The following is a 17,674-nucleotide window of genomic DNA, read 5'->3' as shown; positions in this document are numbered from 1 at the left end:
CTCTATATGTGATATTTGAAGGGATTTAAACATCCTAATGGGTTCCCCAAATTCATAACGGCCCTCGAGAGGAAACCAGAACTACAATGTGGCCCGCGGCAAAAAATGACTTTGACACCCCTGACATACACCAATCACACACACAATAACACACTAATAACATGAACCAATTACACACAAAAATCATACACGCAACACACACCAAATAATCACACACACACATAAATCATACACGCAACACACACAAATCACTCACACACACAAACAATCACACATACACACACCAATTACACACAAAAATAATCATATACACACACACACACACAGCTATTGAGACATCTCAGAAACGGTTTGGGGAGATTTGTTAAGGATTAAAAATGTCGCGAGACCCCCCGCCCCGGTTGTGGTACACAACTCAAAAGGTCGACTGTATTGTCGTGTACTGTACTGTAACACATACTTGAACCATGATGCAATTTTTGCTTCAACTCAAACAAGATGGCGTCTTCTGTTTTCATTTTTTTTTCCACAAAGACAATCACCTCATTATACAGCATATAGATTTTTAAAGAGGGAAGGGTGGAGGTGAACATTTACATCGGAGAGCTTTCAACACTTACTTGAATGACCTTCTCTCTCTCTTCACTCTAATGAGGCTGAGAAGAGGCCAACCTGGGCGGGACGGCGTGATGGTGGGAAGACAAGATGAGGCGTGCGCAAACGCCGACCATCCCTGGAGGGCGTGTTGATGGAGAGGGAGGATAGGGTGGGGGAGGGCGAGGGGGGGTTAAATGCGAAGCAGCCAAAAGGGCCCTCGGAGCTTCTTGCCTTTTTTTTCATCTTGCACCTTTTTGAATAGAAAACAGCTGCCATCAGTTTCAACATTTACAATTTCAAAATAAAGGTAAAAACAACTGAATGGAGTACATTTGTTCATACATATTTATTATTGTCTGTTTCGAACGATACAAAGGCCAAACGTGGAATGACTTTCAAATGCAGTCCAGTATAAGAAGTACAAAAAATAATACTACAGCAACATCATAATCAACCATACACACAAAAGAAATAAAAAAAGGAAAGGCGATATTTACATCAATGTGTGGGCTAATCGAAACATCATGAGTGTGCCGTGTTGTTCAGTGTTTGGCAACCCCCCCCCCCCTTATTTACATCCGCCTCATGCATTTTTCACACCGCCCCATTAGTACGCATCGCTATCGGAACCGCCGTGACACAATAGCATTGCACAAGCCCATAATTCATAATTCATGGGGGGGGGGTGTCAGAAAGACTGGCATGGGGTCAAATTCAATGAAAAAAAGCTTTGATTTGATTCAAAGGGAGTCTCTTGAATGTCTTTGTTCATTGTTCTTGTCCGCATTTTTTTCCCTTACATGCAAAACGTACAGTCAAACCTGGGTTTTCGACCATAATCCGTTCCAGAAACCTATTTGAAAAGTGATTTGTTCAAAATCCAAAACATTTGCCATTATAATCAACGTCTGCTTTTTTTTAATCATGATTGAACAATACAAACACGCCAGTTCACAATGGAACACTGCACGAGGATAATGTGTCGGGGACAATGACGCTCTATTATTATTATAATGAGACGCGACACCAGGAAGTGACGTATAAGAAAGCAAAGGGAAGTCAAGTGGTGCATTCAGGTGAGTTCAGATAGGTCAAGAAACCATTTTGGCTTGTAAATCGAAGCATAAAAAATGGGTCAAAAACCGAATTTGTTGAAAAGCAAAATCACATTTCCCATTATAATCCATGTAAAAATTGTTAATCCGTTCTGTCTGCTTTTTTATTTATTTATTGTGATTGAACAATACAAACACGTCTGTTCACAATGGAACGCTACACGAGAATAATGTGTCGGGGACAATGAGACACGACACCGGCAAGTGACATAAGAAAGCAAAGGGAAGTCGAGTGGTGCATTCAGGTGCGTTCAGATAAATGAAGAAACCATTTCGCTTGTAAATCGAGGCATAAAGAAAAAACGAAATTTTTGGTCAAAAACCGAATTGGTTGAAAACCAAAATCACATTTCCTGTTATAATGCATGTAAACATTATTAATCCGTTCTGTTTGATTGTTTTTTTTTTTTTTTTTAATCGTGATTGAAAAATACAAACAGGCCTGCGCACAATGGAATGCTACACGAGGATAATGCGTCGGTCGAAGCGGAGGGTCGTCTAGTGGTCAATTTTTGGTAAAAAAAAAAAACAAATTGGTTGAGAAACGAGACGTTGAAAACCCAGCTTTGACTGTAAATATAAAAAGTGCCATCAACATAAATGCGGTCAACCCCAACAAGTAATTATGAACTTGACAAAAATGTCAGTAGCATTGGATAGATGTTTGCTAGCTAGCATACGCTAGCAGCATTCCAATCTTCCCCGTCGAGTACTCAAGCAGTGGTTTCAAGGAAAAACAACATTGATCAAGGAAGTAAATTCAATGACGTAACTCAAAGCGAATGTTTTGTACGTTTCGCTTCGTTCGGTTAGCAAACTCGGGTGCTTTTGCGATTGACTGACTGTCTGCCGCTTGATAAATCGCCGCAATACTTTGGAGACCTCGAGAGAAAAATGACATCGTTGCGATGCACTTGAACAAAAAGTCGCCCAGGAAACCTTTAAAGGACAACCGACGCCTCCGGATAAGTTGTGTCCATAATTTGTAAAATCGCTTCAAATGACTTCTACTGAGCTAGTTGACACAAATTCCCAGCAGACAAATCATCCCATTTCGAATGGAGCTTAGACGCCATCTTGTGCATTTTCTGGGACGCTATATTGGAGTCCTTCCTGGTGGCTCGAATTGATACTGAAGGACTTCTTTAATCGATTGCAAACATTTATGCTTTCCTCTTGAGAACTATTTGAATCATATTCATAATTGGATAAGTAACACGAAAGCATCTTCTCCCAATCTGAAGCCATTGTTTTGATTCTCGAGCAAGGCAAGATGTCCTGATGTGACGTCACGAACAAGGGGGCGGGACCTTCTGAAACTGGCCACTTCCGGTTTCAAATTGAAGTAGTTTTGGGACACTTTATAAGTCATGTTATTGGTGTGTTGCGTTTAACTGCGCGTTTTGGGTATTTTAGATGCAATCAAAAGGTTTTTCTGATGTCAGTTAGGGAACAAAAAAAATGGCGTCGGTTGTCCTTTAAGCAGAAGACCGGAGAGTTTTTACTCACCCCGGGCCGGCTTGGCAAGGGTCTCCTCAGGAGGGGCTTCAAGTGGGTACAATTCAGAGGGACCCGACCCAGGGCCAAGGGGACTCCAGGTCTTACCTCTCTTGAAACCAATGATGGCGTTTGCTGCCCTCTAGAGTCCCGGACCGAGAAGTGCAGGCACGGCAAGGGAGGACGGGGGAGGGCGTGAGGGAGGGCGTGAGGGAGGGTATCGGCGCTACTACTCATCGCAGCCCAGCAGCTCCATCCGTAGGGTGATGCGCTGGTGCCACTCCCACGGCAAGATGCGCACCAAGCGGGCGAAAAGCGGCGGCTCAAACAGGTTCTTTTTGTGGACGTTGTTGTCGCTGTTGCCGGGGAAGATCTGAACAAGTCGGGAAGTGACATCACATTGGAAAAAAGTCCATTTTTTTTTAACACTAGCAGCAAATGAATTTCTCCAAAACAAACCAAAAAAAAACTTATCCTTAAAAATTTATTACTTTTTTTTCTGCAGATTTATTTGGCTTACATTAGTTAGCGGGCTATTTATTAGCTATCTATCCAGCTGGCTAGCGAGCTAATAGCTGGCTATCTATTAGCTATCGAGCTAGCTGGCTGGCTGTCTATTAACTATCGGCTATCTTTCCGCCTGGGTAGCTATCTATTAACTCGCTAGCTATCTATTAGCTCGCGAGCTAGTTAGCTGGATGGCTATCTATTAGCTATCTGGTAGCTGGCTAGCTAGTTTTCTATCTGAGTTACATCCGGGTTGAGTGAACACTGGTGCGTATGGCTGCCGCTGCTCACCCACAGAAAAACTGATCCTGTGACTGTAAAGTGACCTTGAGAGTTTTGAACGGCGCTTACAAATGATATGTATTATTATTATTATTATTATTAAAAAGACCCAAAAGGCAATTTAGACCTGTGGTTAATCAAACACTGCCCTCCAGTGGATAGTTGGAAACTGTCAACCATTGACGCCATTTTGAGTCAAGTGACACCAAATTACAACAACAAAAAATAAAGTGAAGCAAAACGCTTGTTGTTTATGGAGCAACCTTGTCGTTCTGGGTGGCCTCGTCCTTCACGATGGTCCAAGACTGTCCGTCATCACTGTAAGCCAGTTTGAAGGCCGAAACAAACTGGACGGTGCCGAAATCTTTGGCTCCCTGTGTGATGATTCCGGTGAGCTTTTTAGGGGACTGCAGGTCCACCTGAGCACACAAAATGTTCTTTTTACAAAAATGGGACAGCAAAATGACTTATTCGGTCAAAAAAAAGTACAGATACCGCTCAAAGTAAGAGTACAAATAATAAGTGTCGATCAAACTGTTACTTTAACCAATCAGATTTAGAATTGGCGACGCCGAGGCTTTCTCACATTTCTTTTGTTCCTGGCTAAGGCGCTAACGCTACCCTCTAGTGGACTTTTAGTCAATCACACTACACTTTTTATATGAGTGGCAGTTGTAGCTGCAGTCAAGGTTGTGGAGTCATCAAATAGTTCTGAAGGGTTGGATTGATTCAGACATAGCACTACTGAAGGCCTAGCTGTCAAATGCCCGACTCTCCAATGCGTACAAGCACAGACTGAAATGTACTCCAAAGATAATATTTTTGTTGCGCAGTTGATTTTGGACTACCTACCTGCAGCCACTCCGATTGGCTGTTGGTGGCGGCGGTCCAGGCGTTGGTCTTGCCCTGTTTGTCCAGACGGGCGTAATGAGGGTACCAGGTGAAGGCCTCGATCCCCCACGTGCGGAAAGTGCCGGAAGCCGTGATCTGCTGGTCCGAAATCAATCGGGACTTCATGCCCATTGGCTCCGAGCAACCTAAAGCGTTGGGAGTACACTGAATTTAAATTTAAAGGACAACCGACAGCATCATCTACTCGGTCATTTACCGTTGAGCTCGCAGCCCACCAGCTCCAGGCGAAGGGTGCAGGCCTTTCGACACACCACCGGGATGATGCGGACGTACTGAGCCACCAGCGGCGGTTCAAACACGTTGGTCTTTGTGCCGTCGTTGTCCAGGTTGGCAGAAAAAATCTAACGGACAAAATGGACGCCATACATTTAGCTGCGATGCTAATTGCTACTGGCATTGCCCGGCGTTCTCTTACTAGGTCCTTGGTCCGGTCCTCGGTCCTGTACATGGTGTACGTTTTGCCGTCCAGGCTGGAGGCCACCTTGAAGGCCTTGACGAACTCGGCCGTGCCAACGCGACTGGCGCCCTGCGTCACCATGCCCGTCAGGCGCATCTTCCTTTGCAGGTTCACCTGAAATCGGACGGATAATGGACATCAATTGAAAATAGCAAATTGAAGGTAAGGAAATATATATATATATATATATATATATATTTAAGCAAACAAATAACTTTTTTTTTTTAAGTACCCAAAATGCATTGTGTGTTGCTTTCTCGGTCAGGGGCGTTCCCTCCGTGACGTCACGTCAGGAATTGTCATCAACTCGAAAACAAGACTTCCTGAATATTCAACGCGAGTCTTAAAAGGTCAAATATAGCTAGCTAGCTATATGCGCTGGAATCTTTGTCAAATGCGCTCAGTAGAAGTCATTTGACGTGATTTTTACAAATTATGGCCGCAATTTGTCCGGAGGTGTCGGTTGTCCTTTAATTGTAATATATTTGTGTAGTGGTCTGTTCTTATGTTAGTATGAATTCAAAATGACGCCGTGAAAGTGCCGTGTTGATTCCAAGTAGAGGGATGAGATCGCGACGTAGCATTTTTGGGAAAAGCTCATTCGGAGGCGAGGCGGCGTCATTCTGACCTGCAGCCACGGATTCCGATCGTGGTAGGCGGGGCTCCAGGCGTTGACCAGGCCTTTCATGTTGAGGCGCGCTAGCTCGGGCCCCCAGCGTTGAAGGCCCAAGAAGGTGTAGCGGACGGACGAGGCGGAGATCTGAGACTCGGCCACGCCGCCTCCCTCCATGCCCAGAAGAGAAATGCAGCCTGTGGCGCACGTTCAATTTAGACATTTTATTTTGGTCGTCGGGGCCAATAGCAATCTGCGCTACCTAGCTGGCTAGCTAGCTAACTGTCTAGCTGGCTATCTATTTGCTATCTATCAGCTAGCTACCTAGCTGGCTATCTATTTACTATCTAGCTCGATACCTAGCTATTTGCAATCCATTTGCTATCTATTAGCTAGCTACCTAGCTGGCCGTCTATTAGCTATCTGGCTAGCTAGCTAACTATGTTTGCTGGCTATCTATTAGCTATATGGCTATCTAGCTGGTTAGCTAACTGTCTAGCTGGCTATCTATTTTTTATCAATTAGCTAGCTACCTAGCTGGTTATCTAACTAGATACCTAGCAAGCTATCTATCTATTTGCAATCCATTTGCTATCTGGCTTGATATCTATTAGCTAGCTACCTAGCTGGCTATCTATTTGCTATTCATTTGCTATCTAGGTAGCTAGCTATGTAGCTGGCTATTTATTAGCTATATGGCAATCTAGCCAGTTAGCTAACTGTCTAGCTGGGTATCTATTAGCGATGTATCTATTTGAATTACTTCTGGGTTGAGTGAAGCTGGCGTGTGTGGCTGCCACTGCTCACCCATATCAAAACTTGTCCTGACTGCTTAGTAATGAATTGTATTATTATTATCATTATTGACTGCCATTCTGGGAAGTGTCAATCAAATCAAAACTAAGTTTTAACGCGAGTACCGACGTGAATCGCACCGGCACACTTACGCAGTTGACAGTGTTTGCCCACGTAAGGCGAGGGGCACCGGCACTTGAAATCCCCCTCCAGGTCCCGGCAGCTGCCTCCGTTCTGGCACGGTTGACCGGCGCAGTCGTTTATATCTACGGAAACGTGAACAAAAATCAGATCTGGATCAGAACAAAAAGCTTTGGACACGTTCGGATGATTCCAATGCGTTAAAAAAAAAAAAAGGGGGGGGTTAGTTAGAAGCCATGCTGATTAGACCGCAAGTGTCATCGGGGGCAATAGATAAGTATGCTACATACAGTGAGCTATTCCACCGCCACTGTTTCTGTCCAGTGAACCGAGCGCACTCTGTACTCGCAGTCGTATGATACTGCATTTTTATGAAGTACGTCCTGGTTTTTGGTGGTATTTTCAAAGATATGCACTTTATGACGACCTATTACACACGTTTCCCTCCATTTTGGTTCTTGAAATTTCCCAGTACGACAACGAGAAATGGGGGGGGGGGTGGATGGATTGACGTTAACGCTCTATTTGCTAACACTACAATTTATAAAGGTTAGTTGTATTTTTATAACTCATAGAAGTGGAAGAATAGATATTTTTCTACATAACGGCCAAATTTCAAGCAAAAACAAGCATTAGCATCTCTATTTCTGGAGCTCGCCATTTTCTTTCCTAGTATTCAGTGACAGCCATGTTGGATTTCTGACGAAAATCTGCCTGCATTCGATGGTTCGTATTTGCTCATTTATATTTTGAATCATTTTTGTGTTTTCTGTTCATGTTTAGCTTTCCAATGGTACCTTACTCATTAAGAATTAAGAAAGTTCTAATAGTTTAAACTGTCATAAAGAACTCAGTCACAGATTTTTATTGTTTTAACTGTATAATTAAAGGCAGAAAATCCCCTATTTCGAACATTAAAAAATGCCATTATTTCCTTATTATTTGTCATAGAACAATAATCTAGACATCATTTTAAAGCTATTTAAATGCACTTTAATATGGTGTTAGAAAATGTGTGACGAATTTTGTCACATCCCTACAATAAGCACGTTTTTTAGATTAAAAAACATCACTCAAAACATTGTCGTTTACGACTTTTGTGGGGGTGAAAAAGTCTCAAATGTCGCTCGGAGGATTGTGTGGTTTTTGTGATTCATATCCAGCACGCGCCCCGTGGAGAAAAACAAGCAGAGTTTACGCTGGATAAAAAAAGTGAAAGCGGACAATCATGGCGGCAGTGCGCACGTCTGCACTTCCATCACATCACCACTGGATGACGCCAAAATACAAGCAAACGCGGATCGTGAAGAATGCCTCCACCGGTGGGCGGTGCAAACTTGCAAACTTGCAAAAACCTCAGCTCATCCGTTTTCGGGATTTGGTCACGTGCAGTACATTTCAATGAATAAATAAACAAACGAATATATAAAATAAATACATAAATAAACACAGATAAATAAACCTATTTAAATAAACTCAAAATGGCCACCGTCGCTACAGTCGGGCAACCAAGAGGGGCTGGTTGAGAATATGGAAGGAGGGGGGGGGGGGGGAGAAAAATAAATAAAAAAATCAAACCACAAACCACGGTCATTGAAACAAAGCTTAAAAATATTTCCAGATGTGATCTGCATCATGTTTGGAGAGATCATCAGACCTATAAAAAATAATCATGGGCTGGAATGTACTTTTTAAAAACCACCTGGGATGTAAAATATGATGGATCACATCCAACTTACGACCGACTTCCATTCCGAACAAACGGTGGTAAGTCAAAATGGTTGTAAGTCGAAATCCATTCAAAATGTTGAATAATGACTCAGAGGCTAAATGACTTGCAAACTCCCCCCTCCGGTGCCATCACACGGTCGATTGCTGTGCGAGCATGAGATGCTGGCTGGCTGGCCAAAATTGTTGTACGCGTTGCGATGCCAGGTGTAGAATCAAACATTTAAAAATAGGGTCTGGAGGTCGTGGTCGTAAGTACGGGTGGTCATAAGTCGCGTCGGTCGTAAGTTGGATGTTAGCTGTACAGTGATACCTCGGTTTACGAACCCGTTGGCTTACGAACTTTTCAGTTTACGAACATTAAATTTATGAACATTTTACCTTGGCATACGAACTATTTTTTGGGATACACAGGGAGCGCCACAATGAGCGATGTGTCGGTCACGAACAAGCCTGTCCTAACAAGAAAATGGCAGCCGACTCATTTTTGTCCTCTATTCCCCGCCCCCAGTCTTCGGTTAAAGCCACGTGATTGGTCAAGAACGCAAAAAAATAATTATAATAATAACAAAATACTAAAATAACAAAACACTAAAATACCAAAATACTAAAAAAACAAAATAGGAAAATAACGATAGAACCAAATAACCAAATAACAAAATAATCAAATAATAAAAATACATTTCATTGACAAACGTCTTTCAAAACTCTCAATCGAGTAAAACTAAGCATCAACAAAATAAGAGTGCATATTTAAGCAAACACAGATAAACTATCGAAAAAATCCTGCATTTGCGTCGCCATATTGGAACAGAAACACAGAGGTAAACACAAATGGTGCTGCAACACAGCGGGAAAAGACTACACTCAAACGCAATTGGTATTTCCTTTGAGTAATATTACCGCAGATAATGCGATGCTGTGTACAAAGAAAGGGGGGAAAAAAAGAGATCTCGGATGCGGCCATTTTGTCGGATCGGCGCATGAAAGAGGCTTTCTTCCCTTCTACTTGGAAGCAAGTAGCGATGCAGCATGCGCGAGCAGAGAATTGCTCGGGAGACGGAAAAAACTAACAAGCTTAAGCATCACACGCGTTTCGTATCGAGTCCAACTCCGCCGTTACCTGTTCTGGAGCTCAAATCTGCCCGGTCGACACCTAAAAAAAAAAGGATCAAAGGGGCAAAACATAAACAAAAGCAAGCAAGCCCCATTTGGCTCCATGCGTTCTTTCATCGCAACTTTCGTCGCGTGAAGCTTAGTGTCAAGAGTCTTCCGATTTCCTCAGCGTGACGCCCCGATGCGACCCAAAATCATTGAAGGACAACCGACACCATTTTTTTTTGTTTCCAAACTGTGGTAGAGAATAAGAAGTGATCGTATTTAAAAGTTTCCTGCTGTTATATGCTTCGTCAACATGTGTGCCTCGAATTCGCAATTGAAGCACAGACAACCTGGGGTCAATCTGAGGTCAACAGTAAGTTAAACTGTCATCGTCATCTCGAAGATCTGGCCTTGGACAGAATTTAGGACTTGGGAAACTCTTTATCACCGAAGCCATTTACGACATGAAACTCCTTCACAGGAAGAGCTCATTAGCCAGGTTACAAATTTATCAGTTCATGGAAGAGACAATGTTTTATTGCTCAACAGCTGTTCGTGCTGGGAACTCAAGAGGTGCCGTATTCGAATCAAGAAAACTATGTTTTACTCATGTATCACTTTAATTTGCATATACTCTCCATAAATAGCTTGGCAGAGGGCTGTAGAATTCAGGCGCCTGTCATGAATGGCTACGTCTCCTGCCGGCAGTAAGAAGACGATCTTTCTTGGTTCGAGTCTTTGTCCACAGTGTCCGATCGAACATCTCTGACAAAACGTTTTATAGCATCTAAAATAGTCAAAACATGCAGGCTGATATTTTTAGTCAAATGCAAAACATCAATAAAAATGACTTCAAGTGTCCTAAAACTGCCACAAAATCAGCTCGAAACTGGGGAGATTCAGAAAGTCCTGCCCCCTTGTTCGTGACGTCACACCAGGACACCTTGCCTTGCTCTAGAATCAAAACAATGGCTTCAGATTGAAGATGCTTTCTTGTTACTCATCCAGTTATGAATATGATTCAAATAGTTGTGAAGAGGAAAGCATAAATGTTTGCAATCCATTAAAGAAGTCCTTCCGTATCAACTCGAGCCGTCAGGACTCCAATGTAGCACCCAGAAAATGCACAAGATGGCGCACAAGCTCTGTTGGAAATGGACTGATTTGTCTGCTAGGATTTTGTGTCAACTAGTATCAAATAGTAGTCTTGGTGCAACACACAACAATTCACCATGGCGTTATTTATGTGTTTTCCTTCTAATTTCGCCATCAACACGGATCAACACGACATTTTCAGACCAAGCAAAGTACCCAAAATGCATTGTGTGTCGCTTTCTCGGTCAGGGGTGTTCCAGACGTGACGTGACGTCTGTATATGCGGTGGAATCTTTGTAAAATGTGCTAAGTAGAAGTCATTTGAAGTGATTTTTACAAATTATGGACGCAACTTGTCCGGAGGTGTCGGTCGTCCTTTTAGCGGTTCACACAAACTCACCGTTTTGACAATGGACGCCGTCAAATCCCGGCTGACATTTGCAGACGTATTCGCTGAAGACGTCGCCGCGGCGCGAGTGACCCGTCGCCGCGCATACGCCTTCGTTCTCGCACGGGTTGGGCTTACAAGGACCTGGAAAAAAAAGGGGCGGAGCTCCACAAAAATGGAAGCTCACACTGAAACTATGATCTTACGACTTGAGGCTCACCCTTCTCGGTTTCGTTGCAGGTTTCTCCGGTGAAGCCGTCGGGGCAGATGCAAATGAACGCGACTCCATCGGTTGTCACGCAGGTTCCACCGTGAGAGCAAACATTGACCTTGCACGGATCACCTACGAGGTAAAAAGGGGGTCAGTTCAAGGTCGCTCTTCTGGATCTAACTGCTCAGGGTAGACTAAGGCACACCTGTACGCCATTCATGCTTCCAAATAGTATGTGGAAAGGATCATCTCACTGATGATACATTTGCAAATTAATATGTACTTTTATATGTAATATAATATAGCTACTTCGTGAGCTATCTAGCTCGAGAACTAACTAGCGAGATAGACAGCTAGCTCGGTAGATAGAGAGCTATAAATCTAGATAGATGCCGAGCCAGGGAGATAGCTAGAGAGCTAGCAACTTAGCTAGATAGAGAGCTAGCTCACTAGATAGCTTGCTCGCTAGATAGATGGCTAGCTCGCTAGATAGAGAGCTAGGAAGCTAGCTAGATAGAGTGCTAGTTAGCTAGATACAGAGCTAGCTAGGTATAGAAGTTAGCTAGGTAGAGAGCTCAGCTAGTTAGATAGTTATTGTGCTATCTAGCTTGAGAGCTAGCAAGCAAGAGAGAGCTAGCTAGATAGAGAGCTAGCTAGGTAGATAGAGAGCTATAAAGCTAGATTGATGCCTCGATCGAGAGCTAGTTCGCTCAATAGATAGAGAGCTAGCAAGCTAGCTAGGTAGAGACCTCAGAAGCTAGCTAGATAGAGAGCTAGGAAGCTATCTAGATCGAGAGATAGCTAGCTCGAGAACTAGCTAGCAAGATAGAGAGCCAGCTAGCTAGATACAGAGCTAGCTAGATAGAGAGCAGACTTTTAATGTCGCCGTGACCGGAAAGTCTTTTCATTATCTCAAAGGATTGTGAGGCTGGTGGGCCTTTTCCTGTCCATTTCTTTGGAAGACACAAACAAAGTGCCTCCCTTCCCGCCTCCAGGAAATCAGGCTGCGGACGAAAAGTTCAGCAAATAAATCAAGTGAAAGCGCTAATGGAAATTAGTCACACGTCAGTTAAGTGGGCGATGATACGGCGGTCAAACCGCTGAAGCCTGGCGGAAAATCCCAGTTAGGATGCTAGCGTGGGGGCAAAGTAAACACGATGCAGCAGATAGGAGGAGAAATGCTTTTCGCATCTCGTGTCCTTGAACGCAACGCTTCGCTCATGAGCCAAAACAACGAGTCAAAGCACAATAATACCTCAGCTTACGAACGCTTTATCTTACAAACTTTAAATCCATATAATTAGCTATCTCTTAGCTTCTATTTATTTGAGTTACTTCTGGGTTGACTGAACGCTGGCGCGTGTAGCTGCCGCTGCTCACCTATAGAAAAACATCCTGTGACCGTAAAGTGACCCTGAGAGTTTTGAAAGGCACTTAGAAATGAAATGTATTATTATTAGTAGTAGTAGTATCGGGCTATGCAGCTGTCTACCTAGCTAGCTATTTGCTATCTCGCTAACTAGCTATTTGCTATCTGTTTATATAGTGGCTATCTGGCTAGCTATTAGCTATATATTAGCTATCTAACTAGCTATTAGCTATATGTCTGGCTGCTATCTAGCTAGCTAGCTATTAGATATATAATATCTAGCTTTCTATCTGAGTTATTTCCAGGTTAACTGAACGCCTGCGCGTGTAGCTGTCGTTGCTCACCCACAGAAAAACTTCATCCGATGACTGTAAAGTGACCTTGAGAGTTTTGAAAGCCGCTTAGAAATGAGATGGATTATTATTATTATTATTATTATTATTATTATTTGACTTCTGATCGTCAAGAGGGAATTATTTCCATTTTTATGTTTCAAAAGGCACGACGCAGACATTTTGGAATGTCATCAGTTTGGCCTGAAAGTATTCCGTCTTGCGGTCGGAACAACCTCTCCAAAGTGGCTGATCGGCGTCGGAACGCAGTGACAGATTTTGGGAAGTCGTGTTGTGGTTGTGCCTGGCAGAACAATTGTTTCCCACAGGGCAACGCGCCGTCCTCGCGCCCAGTGAGTCACGCGGGGGCTACGCCTCGGCCCGTCTCCGTGATTTTGCAAACATTAATCCGGATGGAATGAGGGCGGCGGTCATGCCATTAGAGAGCTAGCAAGCTAGACAGATAGAGAGATAGCTAGCTACAGAGAGAGAGACAGTTAGCTAGAGAGCTAGCAAGATAGATAGGGAGATAGAGAGATAGAGAGACAGCTAACTAAAGAGATAGCAAGCTAATTAGATAGAGAGATAACCAGCTCGAGAGATAGAGAGACAGCTAGTATAAGAGCTAGCAAGCTAGATAGAGATAGAGATAGCTAGCTAGAGAGATAGAGAGACAGCTAACTAGAGAGCTAGCAAGCTAGACAGATAGAGAGATAGCTAGCTAGAGAGATAGAGAGACAGCTAGATCCAGAGCTAGCTAGACAGAGAGATAGCTAGGTAGATAGAGAGCTATAAAGCTAGATAGATGCCTAGATAGCGAGATAGCTAGAAAGCTAGTTCGCTCGATAGATAGAGAGCTAGCAAGCTATCTAGACATATAGTGAGATTGAGAGACAGATAAACAGAGTGATAGCTACCTAGAGAGCTAGCCAGGTAGTTACCTAACTAGCTAGCTAGTCCGAAGGAATAATTTCAGATAGATGGTGCCAGCCACTCTAGGTGGAGTTTGCATGGTTTTTTCCCGGGCCTGTGTGGGTTTTCTCCGGGTAGTCCGGTTTACCTCCACAGTCCAAAAACATGCATGACAGGCGTATTGATCAATCCAAATTGTCCCACATTGTTAAAACACAACCCCACTCCCAAAAAAAAACAAAAAAAAAACCACACACAACGTGGTCCACACTATGTCGCGGAAAAGCGAGAGTGACGAGAAAGCGTGAAAAATCCTCAAGTAACCCCCGACGCTCGATTAGCGGACTCAGCGGTGCTGCAGCTGCAGCTGCGATTTGTGTAATCTGCAAGCGCTCTTTCCAGAGCCGAAGCTGAAGCCGAAGCGCCCGCCATCTGCTGCAGAGCTGAAATAAATGAATAAATACATACATACATAAATAAAATCAAAGCAGAGTGCCAGATGCTAAAAATACATGCGGGCGTCACGCATCGTCAACCAAAGCAAACCTTTTAAATACACACACACACACACACACATTCCTGTTTCAATGGTTTTGTGAGGTCTGGATAACTCCAGATGAGGAGTGAGGACCACCGTACTGACATGAGAAAAACGTTTTATAGCATCTAAAATATGCCAAATCACGCAGGATGATATTTTTAGTCAAATGCAAAACACCAATAAAAATGAGTTAAATTGTCCAAAATCTGCAAAAAAATGAACCCGGAAGTGGCAAGTTTCAGAAGGTCCCGCCCCCTTGTTCGTGACATCACGCCAAGATGTCTTGCCTTGCTCGAGAATCAAAACAATGGCTTCGAAGAGTTCAGATTCGTAGAATATGCTTTCTTGTTACTCATCCAGTTATGAATATGATTCAAATAGTTGTGAAGAGGAAAGCATACATGTTTGCAATCGATTCAAGAAGTCCTTCCGTATAAATTCAAGCCGTCTAAGTATGAATTTTGGACTCGTAGTATTTCAGAAACCCCTTGGGGGTAAGGCACTGCTACTCCTCTCCTTTTAGTATCTTCAGAATTTTTGTTTTTATAAAAAAAAAAAAAAAAAAAAAATAGTTTGCTGACAAAGCCTCTTGGATAGGAAGCGAAACGTCCGACACCTTCAAACAAGTCCAGATGACGGCTGAAGAAACCTTCTCATCGATGGACACAGACAACGAGCTAACAAGAAGGCTATCCGCCACTTTAGCGGTTAGATAACCCGCCGGGTGAAGTTTAGCTTCCAGTCGCTAATGACTCTCACACACACACACACACACACAACATTTTGCAGCTAGAAGAGACAAAAACATTCTCGAACGGAGTCCGTTGGACACGTTCCAGCGAGTGTGGGAGGTTCTTTGACTTGGGCCCGAAATGTGACTCAGCGTCAAGGTCAGCTAGCGGGGCCGCACCTCGCTAGCGTCTCACCGTGACCAATCGCTAAACCCTCGGTGCCGTTTCCTTAAAGCAAATAACTTGACGTCTGTTCGTCTGTTTCAGGCGAAAAGTCGTGCTAGCTAAAATCTTGGGGCAATGTTTTTATTTTAACATTCTAAACTGAGAGAAGAGAGAGAGAAAAAAATTGACAGTGAACCACTACCACGCTCTGAAAATGGTGCCAGATTTGTAACAAATACTATTTTGCACCGTGTAAAGACTTCAAAATGGATGCTACAGTTGCGTGTTTGCTTTCAACATTTATCTGGCTATCCAGCTGTCTCGATAGCTATTTGCTAGCTAGCTGGCTACCTAGCTAGCTATTTGCTATCTTTATCATTTTGAATTATTCCGGGTTGAGTAAACGCTGGCGCGTGTGGCTGCCGCTGCTCACCCACAGAAAAACTGATCCCGTGACTGTAAAGCGACCTTGAGAGTTTTGAAAGGCGCTTAACAATGAAATGGATTATTATGTAGCTAGCTCACTATCTATTTGCTATCTGTCTAGCTGGCTATCTAGTTAGTGATTAGCTATCTATCTGGCTAGCTTTTTATCTATTTGAGTTACTTACGGATTGAGAGAACGCTGGTGCATGTGGCTGCCGCTGCTCACCCACAGAAAAACTTATCCTGTGACTGCAAAGTGACCTTGAGAGTTTTGAAAGGCGCTTATAAATTGAATGTAATAATTATTGTAATTGAATTACTATTATTCTTAAAATCTGCCAAAAATTAAGAAAGTTCAAACTGTAATAAAGAACTCGCTGACAGATTTTCATTGCTTTAACTGTGTCATTACAGGCAGAAAATCCCCTCATATTTTCAAAATTAAAAATGCCATTATTTCCTTATTATTTGTCATAATCTATACATCATTTGAAAGCTATTTAAATGCACTTTAATATGGTATTAGAAAATGTGTGCTGAATTATTATTGAAACATTTTTTTCACATCCCTAGTTGAAGGCAATGAATGATCTTTCAAACGAATCTAAACATTCAATCGCCGCCATGTCCCCATTTTCTTCCCTTTGGTCACACGAGCTCGTCTGTGTGAGGACAACAAAAAAAAGGCCATTTTTTAATTCCGTCGTCCTAACGCGTGACAAGCAAAACAAAAGGCCAATCGCCAGCGGCGTGACGTCAACGCTGAATGGTCAAGAATAATGACGAATCGTGTGACTGAAAAGGGGGTCAGAACGCACCACCGGCAGCATTTATAGCCTGACATCCGATCAACAAATAACAAAACAAAACAAAAAAAGTGTCAGTCATTCTCCCTCATGCTTCCGTGTCAACATTCTCTAAACAAGACCACGATACAATCAAAGCATCGTGACCAATCAGCGAACATTAGATTTCATCTATCCGCAATAAAAACAAAATGGTGGGGTTAGTCTTGTACTTACCGTTCACCCCAGGAAAGAGTCGAGCTACAAAAAGTTGGAGCACGAGAAAGAAAATCGCCTGCTCTTTCATTCCGGCCAGTAACGGAGAAGGCTGAGGTAAAAAGAGCTTTGGGGGGTTGTCAGGGGGTAGGGGTTCGCTAACTTGAACACGAGAAGAGAAACGACAGCCAAACGCGCGTGTCCGTCCTTGTTTTTCGCACACGAAGCTCGCGCCGGCGAGTTGGCAGGCATCCGCCTTATATAGAGTGGCACACGTGCGTAACGGCCCACAGCCAATCACGAGCCAGCCGTTAGATTGTAGCCACCCCCCCCCCTAAAGTGGCCCTTCGGTGTTGCTGGGAAAAGTTGGAAATCGTTTAGGGTCACGTGACAAGTCTGTTTTTCCGGGTTCGCGAAAGTCTAGACGGGAATTCCGGCTCTTTTCAGGGAGCCGGTTCTTTTGGCTCGGCTCACTGAAAAGATCAGGCCCTTTTGGCTCGGCCCACTGAAAAGATCAGGCTCTTTTGGCTCCCAAATGGCTCCTCATTTTTTGTTGCTTTAATTAACTCGCAAAAAATCATGTAAAATTATGTGAAAAACGAAGTACTCATGTAAGAAATACAATATATCAAATATTTTTATTTATATGGCTTGATTTTTATGTGCACAGAGAGCATCCACAACAACAGCATAATGTGATTATATTTGTCCACCTGTCTACCCTAAGCCCACCCCCTACTCCTCACTGCTGCGTGAGC

General features: G+C 43.3%; 1 protein-coding gene across 2 annotated transcripts; it reads right to left on the bottom strand.

The window, feature by feature from the left end:
* Positions 1-919: 919 nt before the first annotated feature.
* mfge8b (milk fat globule EGF and factor V/VIII domain containing b) lies at positions 920-17,199 on the bottom strand. 2 transcript variants are annotated; one of them, XM_088995873.1, is made up of 11 exons: positions 16,938-17,198; positions 11,449-11,571; positions 11,241-11,372; positions 9,768-9,800; positions 6,928-7,041; positions 5,996-6,177; positions 5,326-5,481; positions 5,107-5,251; positions 4,851-5,035; positions 4,262-4,417; positions 920-3,582 (listed from the first exon to the last, which is right to left on the bottom strand). In XM_088995873.1, the coding sequence occupies exons 1-11, from the start codon at positions 17,005-17,007 to the stop codon at positions 3,439-3,441; spliced, it is 1,440 nt and encodes a 479-aa protein (XP_088851999.1). In that variant the 5' UTR covers positions 17,008-17,198; the 3' UTR covers positions 920-3,438. The 2 variants fall into 2 exon arrangements, with proteins under 2 accessions (XP_088851999.1, XP_088852000.1); XM_088995874.1 differs by lacking the exon at positions 9,768-9,800 and having other exon boundaries at positions 16,938-17,199.
* Positions 17,200-17,674: the final 475 nt, after the last annotated feature.

This window comes from Hippocampus bargibanti, linkage group LG05 (assembly GCF_051943395.1).
Source record: "Hippocampus bargibanti isolate YZ-2025 linkage group LG05, ASM5194339v1, whole genome shotgun sequence".
In the NCBI taxonomy this organism is placed as follows: domain Eukaryota; kingdom Metazoa; phylum Chordata; class Actinopteri; order Syngnathiformes; family Syngnathidae; genus Hippocampus; species Hippocampus bargibanti.
This window is presented reverse-complemented; position numbering and strand designations above follow the sequence as displayed.

Coding starts and splice junctions, on each gene's coding strand:
- mfge8b (XM_088995873.1), bottom strand. CDS start 17,007: ATGAAAGAGCAGGCGATTTTCTTTCTCGTGCTCCAACTTTTTGTAGCT. Junction 7,042..9,767: donor AGATTTGAGCTCCAGAACAG/GTAACGGCGGAG, acceptor ACGTTTCCGTAG/ATATAAACGACTGCGCCGGT. Junction 3,583..4,261: donor AGGCCACCCAGAACGACAAG/GTTGCTCCATAA, acceptor CGACTTGTTCAG/ATCTTCCCCGGCAACAGCGA.